The sequence below is a fragment of the Thermobia domestica genome, chromosome 14 (genome assembly GCF_964235325.1).
Source record: "Thermobia domestica chromosome 14, izTheDome1.hap1.1, whole genome shotgun sequence".
In the NCBI taxonomy this organism is placed as follows: Eukaryota; Metazoa; Arthropoda; class Insecta; order Zygentoma; family Lepismatidae; genus Thermobia; species Thermobia domestica.
Genome location: NC_137467.1, coordinates 129,390,081 through 129,416,212, shown reverse-complemented (window position 1 = coordinate 129,416,212; position 26,132 = coordinate 129,390,081). Strand labels below are relative to the sequence as shown.

Sequence of the window (26,132 nt, the reverse complement as noted above, 5' to 3'; positions counted from 1 at the left end):
GGATGTTGCGAACCCTCCACACTGATAAAGGGACCTTGCCGTTTAATTGTTGTAGAGTAGCGAGCTTTAAAACAGATTGTCTGTAATTTAAGCCCCTGTCTTGTGTAATTCGATTTCTCTAGGCGCTAATGTTGAAATTTCAGGGAACTAAGTAGACAATTCAGAAATCGTAATCTACACCTTTCAAGAACCACATGATTCACGCGTTCATCAAGGACATCTGGTGTTATACTTTTACATCCTTGGTCGAGCTCTCGTCGTATACATCTGTAAATCCTTTTCTAAACTTTCTGTAGCAGCCCTGTACAGAACCAGCACTTATTATAAAGCTACTCATTCGACGACGAAATGCGGATGTATTATGTCTTTCCACCTGAAGTAATCGAATTACATAATGTAGTTCACACTTGGAGGGCGCTTTGATTGTACTTAATCGTATGTTTGCAAGCTCGCTATTCCAAATGTTCGAACACCAGAGTTTATCCAATGAATATCATTCTCTTATCTCCTTTTCGTCATCTCACGTGATTTTCCTCTGATGGTTCAATGGATATTAGAAAATAGCCCTAAGAATCATACGAATATTCTGAAAATAATTTGTCCTAATATAATTAACTACGATTGACGTTAAATTAATCACTGTGTATGGGGACATGAATCCTGCTGACACGTGCTCAGCACTAGGATTAGGAATTAGATTTCTGGGCTGTCGGCATCTAAGGCCATTTAGCTCGTCACGTAAATGAGGAGTGCTGTCCCTCGGTGAGCACACTATCCGATGAAAGGGAAGGAAGGAAGCGGTCTGGGACTATTATGTTACGTACTATCCTGGTGTGAAGGAGGGAATGAGGGAAACCCAGGAAAAATCTCATTCAAAATGGCTGGGCTGAAAAAGGTGTTACACGTTTCGGGCCGAGTATCCCCACCAGGACGTGCTCAGCAAGGTGCAAGACCACAAAGATTCATTAAGCACGATGTTCTTCCTCTACTTGCTACTCAGGATATAATAGTCAGTGTAAAATACATTCAATGTGCCCATCTTATTTGTAATATTATGTTACGTGTTATGAATATATTTGATTATATGCTATACGATTATAAATTTACGGGTTTAGCATTGGAAATATGTCCCACATAACTTTTCATTAAGGTTTGAGAAGTGAAAATTTTAAATAACTGTAATGTTTACGTGACATTAGATACACTTACACTTAACTGGGCATGTGAGTTCGTGGTGGTATGATCATATAAATACTTATGGTAATGGTATAACTTGACGTTCTGACTTTAATACCAATTTTAAACTACAAAACTATGTATTATTTACTTTTGTTTTTTTCGTTATAGGGCAGATGGTGTACATGGAAGAGTGGCATATGATGATGTATCTAGGAACCCCTGTGATGCCTGACTTGGACAGCTTGATAGCAACTGGACTATACATTAATGATCTTTCACTCCATGATTTCAGCAGGTATATCGAGGCAATATCAATCTTTTTTATATTTTGTGTAGTAAAGGAGGCGGGTATTTGGAGAAAATGATTGACTCTTTAACAAAATGGTGGAGTGTGAGTGTGGAAAGAAAAGTCATAGGCACGATATTATCTACCAAAACTCAGCCTGGTATTGAGCATCAGTCTTTGGCATCGAGCATCAGAGTTGTTGCATCAGTCTTTGGCAACAAATTGTATACAAAATCCTGGTGTGAAGGAGGGAATGAGGGAAACCCAGGAAAAATCTCACTCAAAGTGGCTGGGCTGAAAAAGGTGTTACACGTTTCGGGCCGAGTATCCCCACCAGGACGTGCTCAGCAAGGTGCAAGACCACAAAGATTCATTAAGCACGATGTTCTTCCTCTAGTTGCTACTCAGGATATAATAGTAGGAGTTAATTTGCTCATGAAACGGTTAAAAAGTGTTTCTCTCTCGCTTTTGCTTGTGCAAATTCTTTTTATCAAATCAGAGTTGTCCAATTCATGAGCAAAATTTTCACCCGCTCAAAGTGGTTTTTGGCTCCCTCCCACCTAGTCCTAGCCTATATTTTACATTTTATTACAGTGATATTAGAGAATACCTTCGAAAATTTATTTTGGGGTGCTCGTTTGGACGCTCCCTTACGTTGTCGCCCTGGACAGTTGCCCAATTTGCCCGACTCTTAGTGCTTGTGCTTGGTTCTGTGTAGCCGCGGTACGTGACAATTGTACTTTGCCTTATAATCATGGCAACACTTTTTAACTCGTTTTAATCCATATCTTATAGGTCATTGTCATTATTGTTGAAACTTGTTGCACAGGGGAATTTTATTTAAAGTTAGTAAACTCAGCACATGTAATATAAGACTGACATCGTATTAATGCAGGATGATTAATTTCTTAATCATACAGTGTTTACAGTTATGGCAATAATTTGATACGTAAATGTAATAAACTGCAAGTGAAGTGAACAGAAATTTTTATTCTTGCCATGTTCAGAAAGGAAGACCGCGAAAACTTGGGACTCTATTTATATAATTTGCTTTTATTAATTAGAAACCTTGGGCGCCCCCTAATATGCCAAAACTCCCTGCGCCCGTAGGCAGTTTCTACCCTGCCTACCCTATTGCTACGCCACTGGTCCGAATATTCACCTCAGGATTTTATTTTTAAATATTCCAGTCTGTGTCCCACAAAGCAAGCGACCATGTTTCGCAACCATAAAGCACAACAGGGATAATTATTGTTTTGCATATTAAACTTCAAAAAACAAAATAATAACTTAAAGAAAACTGAACGGGAATTGTATTATAGGGGATTGAAAACAAAACTTGTTCATACTATAATATGATATATGGTACGTGCTACACACCATGCTCATAATGAAAGACCAGTGTAATATCTTACTCTGGAACAATCAGTAAAGAGTTCTCACAATAAATCAGTTAAAACTTACTACTCTTCCATAAAATCAGTTTTTGGAACAAAAGATCCAATATATTTCAGTCAAACATTTTCTTGTACGCCTTACATTTGAAGAACTACAAATAGTGTAACCAAACCCAAACTACCATTTAACTCAGTAAAATATGAAAACTCGATTTAAGGGCCGTTCAAAAATTCTGTGGACCCTAATCAAAATAATCCATTATATTTCATTAAATCAAAGATTTTCTTTTACGCCTTATATCTGGAAAACTACATATAGTGTATCCAAACTCAAAATATCACAACTCAATATAATGTGCTTATTCCGTTAAAAAAAATTTGAAAACTCGATTTAGGGGCCATTCAAAAATTTTGTGGCCCCTGATCAAAGACATTTCATTCAATCAAAAATTTTCTTCTACTCTTCATATCTGGAGAACCACATATAGTGTAACCGGACCAAAACTACCATTGAACTCAGTAGAGTGTGGAGGATGCATTATTTTGGTAAACAGAGTATGACTAAACGAGGAGATAAAGTTTCAGTTGAAAAGACTGTGGAGAAGAGATCATTGAATAAGCCAAGAGGATTATTGTAGAATAATTTACAAACAGAATATTATGAATGTGGATAACGATAGTCTGCGCTAGATTAACTTGGCAATGAATAGAGTCCAAACGGTGAGTTTCCATTTCACGAAACAAATTCCTAGACAATAGCTTTTGTTACTGTGCTTAGTGACTGTTATTATAATTAGTTTATGCCTTAGACAGAATTGTAGTAGAAAAGGATCAGTTGTTAACATGGAGAGAACCTTATCTTTAGCCAGATATATCCTTCCTCGTGTTCTTTGCCTAATGTGTAAGGCGGATATGTCAGTTCGTGATTTTTTAATAGCGAGTGCGTAGTAGGTGCAACGAGTTGAAATCTACACGGATCAGTTGTTAACATGGAGAGAACCTTATCTTTAGCCAGATATATCCTTCCTCGTGTTCTTTGCCTGATGTGTAAGGCGGATATGTCAGTTCGTGATTTTTTAATAGCGAGTGCGTAGTAGGTGCAACGAGTTGAAATCTACACGGATCAGTTGTTAACATGGAGAGAACCTAATCTTTAGCCAGATATATCCTTCCTCGTGTTCTTTGCCTGATGTGTAAGGCGGATATGTCAGTTCGTGATTTTTTAATAGCGAGTGCGTAGTAGGTGCAACGAGTTGAAATCTACACGGATCAGTTGTTAACATGGAGAGAACCTAATCTTAGCCAGATATATCCTTCCTCGTGTTATTTGCCTGATGTGTAAGGCGGGTATGTCAGTTCGTGATTTTTTAATAGCGAGTGCGTAGTAGGTGCAACGAGTTGAAATCTACACTAATTGCAGCTCAGGAAGGAATTTTGTAAATTTCATTATTGCGGAGGACAAAACATGGTCTTTTCTCTATAATCCAACAACAAAACGCCAAAGGGTTGAATGGAAGTCAGCAGCATCTCCGAAAGAAAATAAAGTTCATTTGCAAACGTCGAAAGTGAAAACAAATATGTTCTATTTTTACAATAGCGAAAGAACTATTCACCATGAATTTCTTTCAGAAGAAGAAACCGTCACTGCAAATTGTTATGTAATTATTTGACTCGATTGCAAGTGTATGTGCGCTCAACCAACCTTCTCATTCGCCCGACCTATGCCCTTGTGACTATTTTCTATTTACAAACTGAAGTTATCCTTGAAAGGGCGACTCTTTGACGATGTTCAAGACACTCAAAGACTGTGACATTAACTCTTGGGAATATACCACAAACCTATATGCAGATGTCGTTCAAGTCATTTCTCGATCGTGTTACCCGTTGTATAGGTTCAAAAAATATGTCTACTTTGAATTGAAAAAGGTATTACAGTGAAACCTCTACTAACGGACACCTCTATAAAGCGGACACCTCCCTTAAAGGACATATTTTGTATTCCCCAAACACTGGAATAGGAAAAAGCATATTGACAAACCTCTCTAAAGCGGACACTCTCTAGTACGGACACGGACAGTCTTTTCTGTCTTTTATAGGTATTATTTACCTCTGTATTACGGACACTTTCTCTAGAAATAATTTGAAAAGTGTAGTAAAATGCATTTTTAGCAATTCACACATGTATCACCAAGGAAGCATTGTGACAACATTTTGCCCCCTCAACTGTGTGCTCAGCAACCCAAACGAAGCGTCTCTGTTTAACAACATTCTTATGTCCTTTTCTTGCATCCCACTCACACCCAAGCTGTTTTAGACACAAAAGTGGTTGACAACTGCCCGCCGTTAGGGATGACACATTATGCTTCTGTCTCGTTGGAGTCTCTAACTAACCAGAATACAAGTTTAGTACTTTTTGCCCTCAGGTATGTATATTGTCTCAAAAAGAACACTTCAGGACTCCAATCATCCCACAAATTAAAGCGCCATACTGAAAACGAAGAAAGTACTGATAAGTGTAAAGTGCAGAGAACTATAATATGTTATTTCCATGTTGTGCCTCGAACATAGAGTATTGGATGACAGAGAATAATGCATGTAATATTCGTAAATACGTGATTCATGCAATTTTTTTAATTGTATTAAATATATTATCTTGTTCACTAATTTACATAAAAAATACTGAAACCTCTTGAAGGCGGACACCTCTCTATAGCGGACAATTTTTGATTCCCCGCGGCTGTCCGCTTTAGAGAGGTTTCACTGTATTCAATTGTTCTGTTTCTATTTCATTCAATAAAATTAGTTTCATTATATAACTGCCGGTCTGTATATATATTGCATTCACCGAACAATTTAAGACTATGATTTGTTGTTTAGAGATCTTATGCTAGCTGGCATCCAACAATCCGTTGAACTGAGGTTGGCATTGGACCAGGAACAACAGAAATCTAAGAAGCTAGAGGAGTCTATGAAGAAGCTGGATGACGAAATGAGAAGAACAGATGAACTTTTATATCAGATGATTCCTAAACAAGTGGCTGATAGACTAAGAAGAGGCGAAAATCCCATTGATACATGTGAGGTAAGTGTTAATAGATTTGATATATCTCATTGCATTATTTAGAGCTGAAATAACTAATTTCAAGTAAGCAGAAATAGTTCAGTTCAGAGTTTAAAATGTGATTTATATTAATATCGTCATGTTATTTTATTACATTAAAGAAAACAGCTGAAGATCAAAAGCCGGAGTAAAATTTAAACATGGTAGCGTTTTATAGCATGGAAGCTACTGTACTGTTAAATATACTGGAAACCCTTTCTTAGATCATGTAACCACTAAGAAACGCTATCATATTAAGATGTCATAACATGATCATGACATATCTCAACGATAAATGTATTTTTCAAATTTCTATACTTTCACAGTAGAACTCCCTCGTGGCTGTATGTGCCGTCAGTGCGGTAGAGCGAGATCAATTCCCATCATAGCCTCGATGACGAAAGGATCATTAAAATTAAAAACAATCAAAAGTAACTGCGCCGGGTAACTCCTTTGTAACACCACTGTAACATCAGTAACAAGACTTTCGTCATGGTTATACGGTTATCATACACGTCTTTGACTTGAGCAATCCGGACCTGATTCCTGCTGGAAACTCAAGTGGTTTGAATTTTACATTAATCTGTAGTTTCACGTCTCGTATAGCCTCCGTGCATATAACCTTCAAACTAACAAACCAATCCATTATAAAATATCAATGATGCTTATGTTCAAAATCCATTAGTTGACAAACAATAGACTGATACAATTGACAGTAGCTTGAAATAGTGGCTATTCTAAGAATATTAACAGTGCAATATTACTTTACCCGTTCGTTTGTTGTTGATTCTAATACTGTATTATCTACAAACTATCTTAACTAATATCTATTTTTACGTGTGTACAGTGATGCCATTCAAATTATTTAAAAACTGGCTCTAAACATATTATATTGATCTTGTATTAATATTATTACTATATGAGTGTATTATGTATTTGGATATTAATATTAATTATTCTAGTGATTCTAGCAACAGTGACAAGAAATAAGTCAAGCAGCGTCTGGTATTGACACTTTATTTAATAAATATTCACATCGGCAGAATTAACTTTTCATTGATACGATGTTATAGAAAATTAAAGTACGAGGGAGGACCCAAAAGAAACCGGACTTCCGTTCTAAAAAAATAATTTATTACATTTTTTACAAAATTCTTTCAGTCCCCTTCAAAATACTCTCCATTAAATGCGATTCATTCCTCCCACTGTTTGAAGCACCTCTGGAACTTTTATATCGTCCAATGCGCTCTGCGAAGTTCTTTTTTATAGCCTCTACACCATCAAAACATTTTCCTTCTAGATTTTGTTTAATTCCTGGAAAATGCCATGATGTTGGTCAAAAAGTTTGGATCACTTTCAATCTGATTTTTCAAGTCTTGGCTCAAATTCAGACGAATGATTTGATCCTATGTGAGCAGGCGAGAAACAAACTTAGCGGCAACATGTCTCATTTGCAAAACCTCACACTGGCACGAGATCCACTTCTGCCTGTTTTGAAATATCATCGATCATGAAACGACGATCCTCGCCGATTTTGGGGCAGATTTGTTCGATGTTTTCGTCATTTCGAAATGATGAGGAGCACCCAGAACGAGCATGATCTTCAACACTCATCTCACCACACTTAAAGCACCCAAACCACTCAAAAATTGTGTGCGGTTCATAGTATCCTTCTTGAAAGCCTGTTGAAGCATTTGGTAAGTTTTCGTTTCCGATTTTCCAAGTAGGAAGCAAACACACTCCTTGTTCCTTTGAATCTGCCATAACGATTTCGCAGGCGGCAAACGAAGACAGTTGAGAAAAACAATAATACGATCAAACGTTAACCTCCTACGCAGACGCCGCCTGGCCAACTGATCTGGGAAGGTCTCTACTAGACCCACCTAGCAGGAGAACTTTCTACTACGCCTACGAACGGCAGTGCTCTTTCAATCCGGTTTCTTTTGGGTCTCCCCTCGTATCATATCTCAAACGCAGTGTATCTTAGTTGTTCTTTAACAATGGAAAGAAATATCGACCATAATAGCAAAAATAGTACGAGACACTTTTCTCGTAATCACTGTAACTGGAGAGAATTTGAACGACCAGTTAAGTGAACCTGAAAAATAGTAAATTGAATTTTAACGACGGTTCCGGCGAACCGGCTAAATGATGCCCTGTGTGTGTAATAGACTGTATGCATTAATCAAATTATGCATATTAAAAGTTTATCTGAATTTATAATAGGAATGGCGAGCTGGGAAAGATTCTTAAAACTAAGTTGTATAATGAAATTTCTTGTCTCTTTACTTCAGATGTTTGAGAGTGTGTCCATTCTTTTCTCCGACGTGGTCACATTCACTCAGATTTGCAGTCGTATTACGCCTATGGAAGTTGTCTCCATGCTGAACGCCATGTACTCCATGTTTGATACATTGACGGAACGGAACAGAGTGTATAAGGTAAATACTTTTAACGTATACACTAACTGTGTAACATTGTTTTGATAGTTTAATTGTGTAAGTAGAAAGATGTTGAACCATATGTTTCGAATTACATTGTATAATTCCGGTACTGTATGAAAATTTTCCATGTCAAAACCCATGTAAATCACTTATACTATATATTTAACAATATCTGAAAAAAATCTGGACCGTAAACCAAAAGAATTAAAATATTAAAGAAATAAAGACCAAAATAAATTGTGTTATATCAAAAATATATATATATATATGATATATATATCAAAAAAGGACTATTGGACGAGAAAGTAATAATGGGGGGGAAACAGACAGAGAAAGAAAGACAAGGAAAAGCAAAAGGTTTAGGATAGGGACATCGACTATGTTACAGGGAGGAAAATTAGAAAATCTTAAAGAAGAAATGAAACAAAATAATTTAGATTTGGTAGGCGTTTGTGAAGTTAGATGGGAAGATAATAGGGTATTGAACAGCGAAGGATATAGAATGTTTTATTCAGGTAATGAAAAGGGCGGTCATAATGGCGTAGGAATAATTCTTGGAAAGCGCTTAAAGAAGAAGGTAGTGAAAGTAGAATTTATTGATGATAGAGTTATGATGTTAAGACTTAAAGGGAAAACGAAGGATCTAGTGGTGATACAGACATATGCACCGACGGTTTCGCATGCAACTGAAGAAGTAGAGGAAAATTATGAGAAAATAGAAGAAATTATAGATAGGGAGAAGAAGGGTGCATGCATAATTCTAATGGGAGATTTCAATGCAGTTGTGGGAGAAAAACAGGAAGGTAGTATCGCAGGCAAATATGGTTTAGGCGAAAGAAATGAAAGGGGAGAGGGAGTGGTGAATTTCTGTAGACAGGATTCACTAGTAATTGGGAACACTTGGTTCAATCAGCACAAGAGAAGAAAATATACATGGGAATCACCAATAGACGGCGGAAGATATCAGATAGACTATGTTATGATTCAGGACAGGTATAGGAATAGCTCAAAGAACACGAAGACCCTTTCCGGGGCTGATATTTTCTCTGATCATAATCTTGTGCTGGCCGAAATAGATATTCAACTGAAAAATGTAGGCAGAAGAAAAGTATGTAACAAAGTATTGAATACTGAAAAGTGGAAAAACGAGGAAATAAGAAATCTTTTCGTTAAAAAATTCGAAGAAAAATGTTCAAACGAGGAAAGAATAGGTACAGGTAGTAACCCACGGTGGCAAGATATTAAACGTTGCGTACAGCAGACTGCAGAAGAAGCAGTAGGTTACCGCAAACACAAAACTGATAAGAAACCATGGGTTATACAGAGCACATGTTGCAGAAAATGAGGGAGAGGAAGATGTGGAAACAGGTTGATACAGAAGAGGGCAGAAAGATGTACAGAAATTTAAATAATGAATTACGAAGAGAAACAGACAGAGCGAGGGAAAAGTTTTACAAAAGAAAATGCGAGGACATAGAGGAATTAGAAAGAGTTGGGAAATATGAGGAAATGTACAAGGAGGTGAAATCTATGGAATTTCAGAGGAAACAATGGGGTTTTATGATGGCAGTAGAAAATAAGGATGGGAAGGTAGTCAGCGAGAGAAATGAGGTCATAGGAAGGTGGAAAGAATACGTTGAAGACTTATATGAGAGTAGGGATAGACCGTGTAGCCTAAATGTTGAAGTAGAAAATGAAGTAGGGAGGATGATAAAGGATTTAGTATTCCTAGGGATGAGTTTGAAAAGGCTATATCCGAGATTAAGAATGGAAAGGCAACCGAAATAGATAACATACCAATCGAATTCATTAAAAATATAGGAGACAAAAGAAAGAAAGAATTGTTCCGACTATGCAATGAAATATATGAAACAGGAGAATGGCCAAAAGACTTTCTAAAAACGGCCATGATACCGATGGCTAAGAAATCGAATCCAAAGAGATGTGAGGATTATAGAACTATTAGTCTCATATCTCATGCAGCTAAAATTTTGCTCCGAATACTGAACAGAAGGTTATTGAAAGAACAAATAAAGAAGTTGAGGAGGAGAAGTTCGGGTTCAGAAGAGGCAAGGGCACAAGAGATGTAGTTGGATTATTAAGGGCGATCGGTGAAAGATATATAGAAAAAGGGAAAAAAAATGAAAATGAAATATTTAAGTTTAACGTCCCACGGATATGCCGGTTAGGCTAAAGGAGACGGTGATAATGAGAAATGAGTGAAATGGTGGAATGAAGAAAGTGGGAGGAAACGGGAGAACCCCGAGAAAACCCACGAGCACGGTGTTTGTCCACCACAAAGTCCACACGGCGCGAGCTGGGATCGAACCAGGGACCCCAAGCACCGGAGGTGAACGCTCTACCACTGAGCCACCGCGCCCCCACATAGAAAAAGGGAGAGAGAGGTGTATGTTATATTTATTGATCTAGAAAAGGCTATTGACCGCGTGAATTGGGAATTGTTGTTGGGAGTTCTAACGAAGATAGGGTTGGAATGGAAAGATAGAAGACTCATAAGAAACTTATACATGAACCAACAAGTAAGTGTTAGGACAGAGGAAGAACTGACGGAAGAGAGTGCAATTGGAAGGGGAGTTCGATAAGGATGCTTCCTCTCGCCAACACTATTTAATGTCTATCTAGAAGAGATAGTGAAAAAGAACCTACATGATGATGATGGCATTTCGGTAGGAGGTAGAATGATTAAATGCATAAGATTTGCAGACGATATGGCGCTTGTTGCAAAATCTGAAAAGAAAATCAATAAAATGTTAGAAAAAATTAGAAAGGGCTTTGAAGAATGTGGGATGAAAATAAATGTTAGAAAGACAAAAGCCATGGTGATTGGAACAAAGGGATCTGTGTCAAATATAAAAGTAGGAGGGGAGAAAATAGAACAAGTGAATAGTTTTCGATATCTGGATAGTATTCTTATTAATAACATGAAATGCGAACGTGAAATAAAAGCAAGGATAGGAATGGTGACAGAAGCCTTTAGGAGGAAGAAAAGTCTGTTTTGTGGGACCTTGAATAAAGAGTTGAGAAAAAGACTCACAAAATGCTTCGTGTGGAGTGTTGTACTGTATGGGGCGGAAACGTGAACATTACGTAAAGGTGATGAAAATCGACTGGAAGCCTTCGAAATGTGGGTGTGGAGAAGACTGGAAAGAATTAGTTGGGTCGAGCGGAAAACGAATGAGAGAGTGTTAGAAATGGCGGGTGAGAAAAGAACACTTTTAGATATTATTAGGAAGAGGAAGAGAAACTGGTTGGGACATTGCCTAAGAAGATATTGTATCATGAGGGACGTCCTAGAGGGTATGGTGGCGGGAAAGAGAGGGAGGGGGCGAAGGAGACTGCAATTAATGGATGATATAAAAACAGAAAGATCATACGCGAAGACGAAAAGGTTAGCGGAGGACCGTGGAGCATGGAAGCTTCTCAGCTGCGGCAAGTGACCTGCCAATAAAGGCAGAATACCTATGATGATGATGATGATGATGATGATGATGATATCATAAATTGTATTGTACCAATTACAAAAGGAATAGCGAATTCGTATCTCAAATTAAAAGAGGGAAATTAAACGAGTGGTTACAGTCTCTTATAGTCATAAATGACAATATTTTATTGATGACCGAATTAGCTTACAATGGTAGTATAGTGTATAGTTTTTTGTAGCAATATAAGTATTTAACTGTGAATATCCAAGAGTATTGAGTTTAAAACCAGACATACTATATTAGCTTAACTGTATAACAGATAATTTTTAGATTCACTCAATGCTAAGCCAATTATAACAGAAATAAGCTGAATACTTAAACATTCAAATTTTTGCCTGTCACTTTCAGAGAGGTCCTAATATTATGTCACATGCAAATAGACAGTTAAAGTTCTCTGTGGTCATACTTTATCTTATTGCAGATCCTGCTTAGGTTTCACCATAAAGTGGTCTCTTTCTATATTTGTAGTTTGTTAAAGAATTTTCCATTTCGATGCTTGATGCAGGATCCAGAATGCAGAGTGCAGAATCCAGAATGCGGAATGCGGAATGCAGAATGATCTTTCACTTACAAACTTTGTCTTTTATATATGGATTGGTGTCCTTGTTTGCCTTAATTATTTTTTCTTTCTAATTTGCCAAAAGCTATTATAAAAATTTACAAAATCTTAGGAAAGTCCTAATTACATTTTCTGAAGAATATTGTTGTTATCTAATGATGTAAAAATAAGTATTTTTGAACTTTAATTTACCCTGAGGTTTGCTTTCATTTTCTTTCTTTCTTTTTTTTTTTTTTTTTTGTGATTTTATTCGAATTGTTAATTACTGCTAAAAGACATTGTTATTTGACTACAGGCGATTCTTGACTATTTTGCTTCTGCTACCAACGATTTCTTGGTTACAAATACTGTTCTTTTTAAAACTAATGTTATGCAGGTGTCCAAAAGTTAAGATATTACAAAAACTTCGTTCCATATTCACCTACCGTTTTGCCATTATGATTTTTATGAATAAAAATGATGATTTTTTAAATTTTTACTTCATGGTTTCATTACAGTAGAATGAGAAAATTAATAAAACTACATGTACTGTACTTCGAAAATTGTTATTAACTAAGTATTATGATTAAAAACTAATTAAAAATAATAGGCAAATTTTAGAAATATGCAGTACATTTGTTGCGAAAAATGTTTTGGAGATTGTACATAGGACAAAGTCAGTTTGTGAAGTTGCGAAATATTATCTGACAATAGTCTTTATTAAATAATGTATCAATATTTTTTTCATTTACCCGGTGAACAGTATTATATTACTGATATATATATACGAGAATGACAATACGAAATTGTGTAAAATTGCAAAATAGTTCTAGCTTGATGCAAAAATACAAAACAAACATTTACAATTAATTTTATAGATAATTTTTACACTAATCATCTTAAGCTTTCTAAATAACACTCAACTCGAGATACTCCGATGATAGATCATTTAGGTCATGTCTTCACGGTGGTCCTTTTTATCCAAGTCCTTCTAAATGGAAGTGTTTTGGCCAAGGATATTTCGATAGGGTTGTTTCTGTCTCGGGGGTGATCGAGGCGCAAACTCTTTTCGCTCATGGCCATTCAACTTTAATTCTTTAGACACAACTCTGTGAATAGAGCCCTCCTAGCACGGAACATTTCTTACTGTTGCTTTTTCGTTCTTTATTCTTTTAATGGAGGGCCATTCTACGGTCCTAGTTAAAATCATTTCTACTTTTTCAATTTTAGTGGATAACTTCATCCATCTTCACTCTGGAATTATGACTTAAATAATCAATACTTTTCTGACTAAAGTATATACTTATTTATTAAAATTAAAATAGGTCGTAACAGTTTCAATAACTTAACGCCATCTACATCAGACGTTAACTAGCAGAGTAGTATGAAAAGAAACAGTTAGAAAGAACTAAACATGCTATTTTTATTTTATCCAGATGTAAATGTCCAAAGTGACAGTACCTTTTAACTTCCTAACAACAACCAGAATATCTTAATAGGAAGATAACAGGAATTGACTTAGTATACAAAGATATTAAGATAAGGTATACGTTCCACTGGTTGATTATGATGGTGGGTTTTTGAGCTTTACGTACTTATGCATTCCTGAGATATGAAGTACAGAACATACCACCAAGATAACTCCGAACATTGACGTATGTACGCTTCGAAGATTCAATCCGATGCAGTTGGTGAGCAGTTAAATTAATCCTTGCAGTGAGGACATTTATCACCATACTATTTCCCCTCCAAGGGAGCTGTAAAGCAGGACCAAGTCAGTGGTTCCAGCAGGTTTTTATTAGTGCAATATGCAGGTCGATAAATAAATAGGTAGGGAAGGGCATAAATAGGTATTTGGAATACCATTATGTTATATTGAGCTGATCGCCCATCATAATTTTCCACTTACTTTCAGCGTTTTCTTCTAGTGTGTATATCCTTTTCGACGTATATAAAAGCAATGAATAAAAACAATTCCTGATTGACTAACTGATGAATGCCTAAGCCAAATTGCTTAACCTAGAAACTTGAAATTTGGATACTAAAGATGACTTGTAATATACTGTACAACTACTAAGGAAGGATTTTTGGAGATTCGACGGGAAGGGGGTAAATAGGAGCTGCATAATTATATCATATTGTTGAGGTTAGAAACATGATATTTGGTAGACTTCCCATTTACAATAATCAAATACATAGTTGAACCTTTTTTGTCATTAAAATAGAAAGGAGGAAAAAAGTGGAAAGGAAAATGAACAAGAGTTAAAATTGTTATAGTAAGATGCCCACATCTCAGAATTTCTTAAGGATAGAGACATGAAATTTGGTATTTAGATTTTTCTTTAAAATAATTATCACATGTTTCATAGTTTTCTGAACCTAGAAGGGAAAATTATTGGGGATAATTCAGTAATATGGCCACACGAATTTCATGCTAGACTTCCAAATTCAGACGACTTACATATGAAAGCTACAAAAGGAAAAATGCAAAATACTGTTTACAGTACCACATGGAGCATATGCTAGTAATACATATTAATTGTTCTTATTGCAGGTGGAGACGATAGGAGACGCTTATATGGTAGTGTCCGGAGCTCCTGAGAAAGAAGTTAATCACGCCGAAAGAGTTTGTGATATGGCTTTGGATATGGTGGAAGCGATTACGGACTTAAAAGATCCTTCAACAGGCAAGACATGTATAGCATTAATAGTAATGACACTTTGGTATAGTTCTTGTTCGGTGCTGAGTTACCTAGTTCATGCATTTTCCGTTTCACGTCTTCACAAAATCCGTTTCTTTCGGATAAAAAAGATGAGCTGGACCAAATGATGCTACTTACCTAGACAAAATATGGTATCTGAGAACCATGTAAATAAGATTTTGGCATGCAATGTCTTATTTTGAATATAAGATCATTTGAGGAGAAAATACTCCAAACTTTGTCTTAATGCCACTAGACATGCAATTCCGTAGATCATTCTGAGACTATTCAAAATGGAGCTTTTATGTGATATTAAAATAAAATTGTAGGATTTATCGCAAATATGTATGCTTAAACTAAGAGAATTGCATTACGTTAACACCAGACAAACTATGAGTATAATAATACCTTGTATACACTGATTATATCTTTCTCCATTGGCATGGGTATTATAAACAATTAACTCAAAACAGTTCATAACTCGTATTTTATTGCATTAAAATACGAATAATCATTGAAAAAATGAAAGTTTTGTTTTACGTCTGTTTTATGTTTATACCCTTTTATAGGCTAAAGGACTGAGGATTAATGAAAATTAATGATTTTGAAAGAGTTGGTGGCGAAAGTATACAACATAGTGACTTGCATAAGGTAATCAGAAACACTAAAAGCGGAATTTTGGGTGTCCCTGCCTTTTTGTTATTTCTTGTCATCTGGATTACTTTTCTTACCGAATAATGTTGTTCTAACAGAGCTTGACGGATATCTTAAGGCGAGGTATCATCAGAAAAGTTCCTTATCACCATTTTCACAACATCTTTCCTCTTAATTTCTGTTGGGAATTGAAATTTATTTGCAAGATAAAGTTCTGAAGGCCTTGTAGTCACCTTGAAGAGTGCATTTTATTTTCATAAACTCTTTCATGTGCAGGGGGCCGCGGTGGCTCAGTGGTAGAGCGTTCACCTCTGGTGCTAGGGGTCTCGGGTTCAAACCCTGCTCCCGCCAAGTGAACTTTGTGGTGGACAAACACCGTGTGCGTGGGTTTTCTCGGGGTTCTCCCGTTTCCTCCCACTTTCTTCATTCCACCATTTCATTCATTACTCATTATCACCGTCTCCTTTAGCCTAACCGGCATAACCGTGGGACGTAAAACTCAAAATTTCATTTCATTTCATTTCTTTCATGTGCACAAAATTAGGGAGTTCTTTGCATTTCCCTTAGTAAACTTATTGAGTTTACAACCTCTTATGAGCGGATAATCATAAATATAGATTGAGATACTGGAATACGTTCTAGTAGTTTCCATTTTACCATCTGTTTCGTCTGTCAGAGGTGCATAGGAATTGGCGGCGATAGTTGGAATAGGGGTTGTTCGGCGGCTGTGATTATCAACACAAGCTGTTTGACATGTTGACTGAGTTTCTCTAACATTTGTACCGCAGTCACACTACGGCTGATTGTTTTCTCCCGATCACTATTCCTCTTCGCCGATGTGAATTTGCCGCGAGTTTTGTAGGCCTTGATCTCCTCGGACACTGTTTCTCGGTACACACACAATATACTTGCCACTTTTGTCACTCTCACAGCACATAACCGAGGGCCAACAATTTACCCTATTTGCAGATCGAAGAAGCCATCCATTATACACTAACATCGATGCCAGATTAAGGCCCTTAGAGGCTCAGAGCACTTATAAGATTTTACTGTCCCCATATATGTGTGCGAGCAATAATATAACCATAAAATAAAATTTTATTTATCGAAATTAAACAAAACTCACACTAGGATTGAAAATAATGTTTATTTTTGTATACTTTCACTTTATTTATATCTGAAAAGTTTTTTACTATTTTTTAATTGCAGTTTTTGAGTAGATCTTCATTCATTAGTATTATTATCAACAATTATTTCTATCATCACTCTTATTATTATGTTTTACTTCCGCCAAGGAGGTTGTTATTGACAAAGTGTATGTGTGCCCCTCCCCCACTGACACTGTACAAAAAGTATAGAAATTTCACAGACTGCGCACAGTTTTCCCTACTTTTAATTAGGCTATATGGTCCTTCGATTTCATGATCCTTGGCGGAGGTCTACACTCTCTGAATGTTTTTGTTATTACTGTAAATATCTATATGTATCTTTTTCAATTAATGTTGGGGCCGCTTTTGTGGATCATTATTTAGCTGCACCATTTACAGTATTGCACCATAAGGCTCATAGATCTTGGTATATTGGGCTATGGAAATTTCTGTGGTGCACCTTTTCCTTGATATTCTGCGCATGTGGTCATTTTGCTTATTGGTTAATGCAGCCATGCTCGCTTCACTGCACATTGCCGTTCTTCTGCTTCCCGGTGTCATCCCACTTTGCCTAATTCCCATTTTGCCTAACGCTTTATCAGCCGTCAATCACAGATAAAAATCACACACATCCGCCATTTAGGTGGAATGCCAGTTCCCATTTGGCCTAATTTCCGTTACGCCTAATGATCTTATTAGGAAGGAAATACTCCTATATACCTAGGTAGAAGCTGTAACAGTGTTTCCATACTTATACACATACACATCAATTTCATACAAAAAATGGTAGAGCTCAGTGGTAGAGCGTTCACCTCTGGTGCTTGGGGTCCCGGGTTCGATCCCAGCCCCCGCCAAGTGAACTTTGTGGTGGACAAAAACCGTGTGCGTGGGTTTTCTCGGGGTTCTCCCGTTTCCTCCCACTTTCTTCATTCCACCATTTTCATTCATCACTCATCATCACCGTCTCCTTTAGCCTAACCGGCATAACCATGGGACGTAAAACTCAACGATTTCATTTCATTTTTCCAGTATCTCTGAAGAGCCTTGCAAAGGCCTTCAGCATTCGTTAGCATTTATTTATAGACTGTTCTGTTAATATCATCTTACAAGAGCTCAATAGCTAACAAATTCGATGACTGGCGACAATTCTATTTGTTGGAGATGTAAGTGTCTTTTTTGCATTGCCGATAATTACTGCATAGCTTGAAAGAACGTTTGGGTAGCGTCACTGTTGTAATACAAAATTATTGCCCAAAATCCCCATTTCTGATACAAAACCATGTTTTACTTAAATGTTGTGGGCCTGTTTTTGTCCATTATTCCATTAATTCGAACTAACAACTTTGTATTATGTAAAGCATTTCCAGTGACCCTACCTTCTCCGCGCCTTGCCATTATTACACGGTTACAGTATTACATGGTTTAGTTGAAAGCGCTCTTCGGGAAGATGACGCACAAACTTCTGTCATTGGAAGGTGAAAAGTTGTAATTTAGATTTGTCTGTCTAGAGTGCACTCTTCCTTTGTTCATCGTTCCAGTTCTTATTTTATTTTATGGGCTCAGGAGTATGTTTTTTGTATGTTAGTATTTCCTGCTTGAAGGAATAGTTTCTTTACCGTAATCCTATCCCTAAGATCATGGGTCTGAAGGTACTGGGCCACTGTCCTATTTGATACCGATTAAAAATGGCTCTTCCAAATTTCTATCTCTTCTTCTAGAGAGGTTAATGTTTATTCCGCTTGTTTGTTTTTCCATTGAACTTGTCCTTAAGAGAAGTTGTACCTTTGGAACGATCAGTGCTTTTCTCTGTAATATTTATATCACTTATGGCTATCTTTTCCGACGCCTGCTCCACACGATAGTTGAGTGATTTCTTCCAAAATGACCACTTGAGCAAGTGCTTCGACTCTTAGTTAACAGTTTCTTTTCCTCATTCTATAGTGTTTGCGTGTTCTTCATACTATTCAACATTGGTTCACGCAAATGAAAAAAGTAAGATAGTATGTTGCAGATTTACATCAAATTTTGCTCATATTATTACACGATTGAATTGCCCATACAAAATTGCTCGTCGAAGTAAAGAGACAACTTCTGACAAGGGTTCATACACACACTACAAACGTGATGTTAGTTGTCTGTTCATTAGTTATCTGTTTATTACCAAGAGCTTTCCTCAATAACTTTGTCTCGATGTCAACAAGATAATAAATTCTCGTATTCTTATATGGACAAAGTTATTTATTTTAAGAAGCCAATCTAATAAAGATTGTTTTGTGTGGACTCAGTGTCTTTTATGTATAAAATTCTAAAAAATCAAAACCTCAAAGCTTTGACGATGACTGTAAATCAGCAGTTTTATGGAAATGAAAAGTCTATTAGGTGTTTCATGTCTCACTTTAGTTTTATCGAAAATTGCAGAAAAAACTGCTCTTCTTATTGTATTTTCCGGATGGGCTATCATACCCCCATAAATCGTATGTTAGATATAAATTTATCATAATTTTTACTATTATTTCAGGAAGTCCTCTTCAAATTCGGGTGGGGATTCACTCAGGAACTGTCGTAGCAGGTGTTGTTGGCTTGAAAATGCCACGATATTGTTTATTTGGGGATACTGTTAACACAGGTAAGAGAACATTATGCACTTACTTGCTTTTATCTGTTGTTCGATCTGTCTGATCCGGGTAAAGTTACGATATTATAAAAATTTTCTCACTTATCCATTGGTTTAAAGTGTCTTAGTAACTACACGAACGTCTGATTAAACCGTTTTGTAAAAGAAATTTATATCTCTAGCCTCCGTATCTAACGTAAAATTAAAATTTGCTAACATACTGAACAGGATAAAAACGATCCATTTAGCAGGAAATCATTATATTTTTTTGTCGTCCACTGAAATTTCAATAGGGGAGATACAATATATTTCTTACATGAAACTAGGATTCGTTTGTTTAGAGACAAAAGGGAAACTTCGAATACACTCATCCCTTGGTTTTACTGACATCGATTTAACTTCTGATTTTAATTTTTAATACTCTGGGGGTGTCTCACAGATCCTAGTCGTTCTTTGCTCCTCTAAAAATTTAGAGATAGTTATTAGATCTTCTCTATTCTCATGATTCGTCGTGAACTACCATTCTATTAATAGAAACCAAGTACTCTGACTTTTTGCAATATCAATTACTTAGGGTCTGATACATCTCACCAGAAAGTAAAGATACTATTTTGATTATACGTCGTGAAAGATAAACTTGACTTATATATTCACACCGCAATTATAAATTTGATGTTTTATACATAGAGCTCTCAAACCGACATAACAGATGCCACTGGCCCTAGAGAATTCGTTACTTTCTGCGGCTAGCCCATCTTCAAACAGGGATGATATATTACATTTTGTTTGAGTATATACATGCAACTTTACAAATATATGTTGGAGTACGTGAGATTACGACTTACTTAAAACTGCTAACATAAGGACCAAAGAAAAAAGAGATTGCTCAGCATTGGAATGTAAAAAAAAAAGATGAACGATAAAATTTAATATTCGTGAAACAAAGAAATAATCAGAGCCCAGCAAAGTGAAGCTGTAACTTATTTTCACCACCAAAGTAGTTAAGGATTAAATTTTAAAAATTAAATTTTCTATATCATAGTGGACATGATCGGATATTGTGCTTGATTTAAAAACACAACACTGTATAATGGTGACCGCACAACTCGTAAAGCCTGAGAAAACGTGAAATAGCAGAAGTGCACCAATAATGTCGCAAACTTAGAAGACATGGCGAACGAGCGACAAAAGAAAGCAGCACTAAGATAACTGTAACTTAAATAATTTTTAGTGTTCGTCTTAAACTGTAACAATAATAATAGCAAAAATATAGAACAACAAAAACAACAACAACAACAACAAAATAAACAAAACGGAACTTAGCGCCAATCCGACAACACTGTACTCTCAGATGTTTTCCATAAAGAGCGAAAGACGAAACTGGCACAATTGTATGGATGGGGGTTGACGAGTGGAACACACCTTCGTGTTCTATTGGATGCTGAAATTAGTAGATCCAGGTCAAGCTTCAGGACTCCTTGTGATCACTATAGCTCTCTTTCTTAACGTAATTGTGTTGTATTAGCCACGGGAGATTTATCGAAACTTCGGACAATCGGTAAGATCGGACCGCTATTACCCCCTTTTTCATCCGTTAAAACATGAGATGAGTATGTGCAATATCATTGAAAGAGGTAACTCTTTACTTTGGGCAAGGCGGTGATATCCTGTCACTGTTAGTATTATTCACAGATTGTCACTGGTTCCTTGCTGTTCCTAATTTACTCTGGAACTGTTTATGCCTTTAGTGCTGTCCGTTTAGGTGGTATATAATCCACTTTTCACACGCAACTTTATTGATTAAATTCCCGGCGGGAGCTCATGTGGTTCGGATTCCACGTTAATCAGTAGGTCCACGTCTCATATAGCCTCGCTGCTGAGCGGGACGTTAAACTCAACTCAACATTTATTGATTAAAAAAAAAAAGTGATTTACTTACGTTACGAAACATAGCTGAGCGAGCGTCAGCGAGCGAAGGGTGTTAGAAGTGCCGCAAGCTTTGTTCCACCTTTATCCCCACGATAATACGACGTGACATTCAAGGGTGCCGATCCTGAGGGGCCAAGGGGGCCCGGATCCCCCAAAGTTCATGTGGGCCCCCTCACCTTGTATTTACGAATATACGATATTTGGTATAATTTGAATGCAATTTGTCTCAAAATCCTCATATATTCCTTCTGCATCTGGATGGGCCCTCCCAAATTTACAGAGAAATCGGCGCCCTTGGTGACTACATCGCGATCATGTCGAGTAACTTCAATCTGATTCCTAAACTGCTTAGGAACCGGGTTAGATGAATCAGTTCCTGTCACTGCCTTGCCTAAAATAAAGACTTACCTTTAAAGATCTTGGTTGAATCTTGGAAATATTTAACTGATACATATTTTACAACAATACACACATGTTTAGTTTTAATCTGTCTAAGTGAAAACAGAAATAATTGATATGTAAACAGTAAGTAGCACTGTTCGCTTTAACGTTTACAATGATGTGATGATGTACAAAGAAAAACACTTCGGTAAAGTGTTATGTATTATTTGCTGTGGTTGGTAAGGACTGAAATGTAAGTTAATAATAATATTACACTTCGTTACTGACTTTTAAAATCGTATTCGTAAATACATTACTTTAATATGATTGTAGCTTCACGTATGGAGTCGACAAGTGAGGCAAATAAAATCCACATCTCTCAATCTACAAGGGATCTTCTTCCGCCTTCTTATCATGTGATGGAAAGAGCACAAATTGAACTCAAAGGCAAAGGTAAGTAAATGAGTCATTTTATTTTGTTTAATAAAAAGTAAGTACCGGAAGACACTTGTTAAGGTTATAATCTCCAACGTTTTGTTTAGGGTAGTTGTAACCTTTGCAAGTTATGTATAAGATAACATACAGATAGTGGACATTGAAACTGAAACCCTTGATAGGAAGCCATAATTTGTATTTAGAAGAGTGTTGGGGCGCTTTTGATGGTCAGTTCAGCACCAACACGACTTGGGAAGAATTGATAGGTGTCCTGCGCCGTTTGCAGAGGGATTTTCAGCCATTCTTCTTGAAGCACGGTGGCAAGTTCAGCATATGCACATGGTGGAGGGAAACGTTTCCTCACTCGATTCTTTAACAAATACAATACAGGCTCAATAATGTTGAGATCCGTCGATTGAGCGGGCCATGGCAGATGTTCAACCTTACTTTCATTCTCATCGAGCTACTCTGTGACAAGTTTAGCAGTGTGAATGGGTCAGTTATTTCCCTGAAACACTTTACTACCTTTCTGGAAGAGTGTTCAGTAAGAGTGCACTTTATGCAGAATATTCATAGGAACCGATAGAATAAATAGCAATACGAGCAATTACACTCTATTAATGTTAACAAAATGGGTCCAAATTTCCCTAACCCTAAGCTAACCTGACCCTATCCGATTTATTCTTACTTTGCGTCATGTCAACAATGTGACAAAATCAATTGTTCTGCACAAAGTGCACTTTGTCCGAGTGTTCCAACCGTAGGGTCTAAATGGTCCTCCAGAATTATGATCCTATAGTCCTTGGCAGTGACGGCCCTCTAGATCAATTAATGGCCCAAAAGTCTTTCAGGATATTGCACGGCAAAACATCACGGATTTGCCTTCATGTTTGACTGTGGGTACAAAGCAGTCTGGGTTGTATGCATCAGAGGAACTTTTCCAGACGAACACAGTCCCTTTTGTTTAGAAGACAATGTAGCTGGACTTATCCAAAAATATGACACGTTTTAGGTCACAAAAGTCCAGGTTTAATGCTCCTGGGACAACTGAACATTCTTTGCGGCATTTGTGCTCTTCATGAAAGGCTTCGGTATAGCAACCCTGCCATAGATGTTGACCTTACGCAATTATCGAAGGACCGTTTTCATGCGAATGCAGTGGTTTTTCGTTTTCGTGCAACAATCCAAATAATGTCCTTTCAGACAAGTTCCGTTTTCACCAGCTGTTGCTCCTCGTGGATGTAGTCCGTTTCCTGTTCATATGTACACGTCACCCTGCATACTGTAGCTCATAAGACATCTTAAAGTGTTGCATTTTTTGACACTGATGCACCTACTAGACGCGCCCCTGCGTACTGCCATATTTTGAAGTAGGGATATACGCCCCATTATTCCGCTCAAAACACATGATTTGACTTTCACTGATGAATCTTTTCTACTGGAGTGACTACAAAGGACTCGCATACGTGACTCGTTGTCCAAAAGCACTATATAAACTACAAGATGATTCTTGTGAGCCCCGCGAACATCCTATACTATTTGCACTGATGTATTTAGTTTCAGTGTCCACTACCTACAACTATCCATTGCTGTATGACACATTAAGAAGCACAGAAATGTAATATATTTATCCTAGAACAGTGATTCTTTACATTTTGTTGGTCACGGCACAGTCTCCTTTCTTGAATGTACCTGCAGCTTACTACCGTACGTGTTGGCAGCACTGCGGCAAATTCTCATTAATAACTAATATCCATTCTTGAATATAAATGGAAAATATTCAGGCCCTTGGAATATTTTTCTTGTTCATTTTTTTTTTTCAGATTTACATTGAATTATATTACTTTTGTTTATTTTCCACCTTCAACTTTGCATTGTCTCGAAAGTTCCATGGCACACCGATTATGCATCACCATCTAGAAAAGCAATACTAATCCAAAGACTATAGATATACGACACACTACCTAGGTATAATAGACTTCAATATGTTTATATGATATGCTCATATGTTATATATCATTTTAAACTATAATTATTCATAACGTTGTGTTTTACTATTTATTTACTATAGTTATTGTTATTTCAATTGAAAATGAGTAAAATACAAAAATATAGAAGAATGTTTCATACCGTATTATATACAATAAACTACACATGTATCTAGAACTTATTTATGTTGTCTCTAGTACGAATCTATGCATTAACATGTTTACAGAGTGTCTTATTATTATATCCGTTTGTAGTGTTTAATATTTTGTAAAGATCAGTTGAATTATTTTGTATGCATAAAAAAGGGAAAAGAATTGAATTAGTGGTATTATATTGTAGTTGGATACACTGAGTGTGAAAAATTAGTTCAATAAGTTAGTTGGAGAGGTACGATCCTAGTGTTAAGACGTCCACGCGACATTGTAACAATTGTAATATCTAACGCCAAAATATAATTATATAATATATTAATGAGCACTAATTTAACATACAAATCGAATTGACCTGTCCATGCGAGCATTTATTACAGTGTGCTATCGAAAGAGATTTATACAAAAGAAGTTTACTGGAGTCAGATTACAGAAGACATTATCCTTTCGATAAAAAAAAGAAGAAAAAGGACATTGCACGTTTTCTTTTGTTTTCTACACACAGGCCCGTAGTCAGGGAGGGGCTAGAGCGGGCATTGCCCGCTCTAAAATATTTTATCCGCTCTAAAAAGGACATTGTCCAGAAGTTTCAAATTGTTTCAGCAAATCCCAAATAGGAAAATCTTGTGATTTTATTTACTAAATAAAATTGAACTTAGCGCGCATTTACTACTACTAACAAATGAAATTGAGCGTGGCGTATATTTCTACGAAAAACAACAGTTATTCTTATTGCTAGATATACTCAATAATCTCCCATGTATTACTTTTCCTCATTTCAAGAGTTTGAAGAATCACAAACACGACAAGCATTCAGGACGTTGGACAAGATGCCCTTCCAAAGAATACCCATGTGAAAATTGACCCGAAAACAGTCTATGTTACATGAATGGGAGTGCCTGGCTTGTGCATGTGTAACATTGCAGGTAAAAAAACATTTGTTTTGCCGACTTGACAGTACATGTCCCACGTGTGCCTGTAATTAACGTGTAAAACATGCAACATGTCCATATTCCTTACAGTGCAAGGAAAACGCATGCCTCATAATATGAAACTGGTACCGAAACTGTGATGTCTGGAGAAAACGTACATGTGCCTCTAGAATAGTCAGATACAAAAAATTAATGGGAAATTCGGAAGTTTTGTTTATTGTAAAAGCGGCAACAATGCTGTTTTTCACGTGATTTGAGTCTTTGCGGGGAGCACCTACGAAAATAAATAAATGATTCTAAAATGTTTCTAAATAGCAGTTTGCATCTGCTCACTTTGTGTTTTCTGAGTGGCCCCTAACCATTTGTTTCACGATTTGTTTACAAATATACGGAATGAAGAGAACGTTAATTCCTTATATGCATTCAGAGAAAAAGATCAAGACGGCGGCAGAACACCGAATCTATTATTTTAAAAAGATTTTGTCACACACCATTATAATTGCGCGCAATAATGAGTAGCAGAGTGCTTAGCGAATTTCCAGAAGGAAACAAAAACAGTAGAAAATGAACTACAGGCAAATGTACCTCGCCAGACGTTTTCAATTACTCTACTGACTATTATACGCCATAAATATGAAGCAGGCATCTATCAAGTCATTTTTTGGTGCAAAAGTTATCGAAAATGAAACTAATTTAGAAGCAGGATCATCTGTATCAACATGTGTAGAAGGTCAAGAAGAAACTAAACGTCA

The 26,132-nt window shown here is 36.6% G+C and overlaps 1 protein-coding gene across 3 annotated transcripts in view; it reads left to right on the top strand.

Annotated features, from left to right (window-relative positions):
* Gyc88E (Guanylyl cyclase at 88E) overlaps positions 1 to 26,132 on the top strand; it is a 227,035-nt gene that overhangs the window by 162,331 nt on the left and 38,572 nt on the right. For all 3 annotated transcript variants that reach the window (XM_081738809.1, XM_081738808.1, XM_081738807.1), the window contains 6 exons: positions 1,348 to 1,474; positions 5,740 to 5,944; positions 8,257 to 8,403; positions 15,002 to 15,134; positions 19,470 to 19,577; positions 22,209 to 22,328. In XM_081738809.1, the coding sequence (XP_081594935.1) occupies positions 1,348 to 1,474; positions 5,740 to 5,944; positions 8,257 to 8,403; positions 15,002 to 15,134; positions 19,470 to 19,577; positions 22,209 to 22,328 (840 nt within the window). The remainder of the gene's footprint in view (positions 1 to 1,347; positions 1,475 to 5,739; positions 5,945 to 8,256; positions 8,404 to 15,001; positions 15,135 to 19,469; positions 19,578 to 22,208; positions 22,329 to 26,132) is intronic.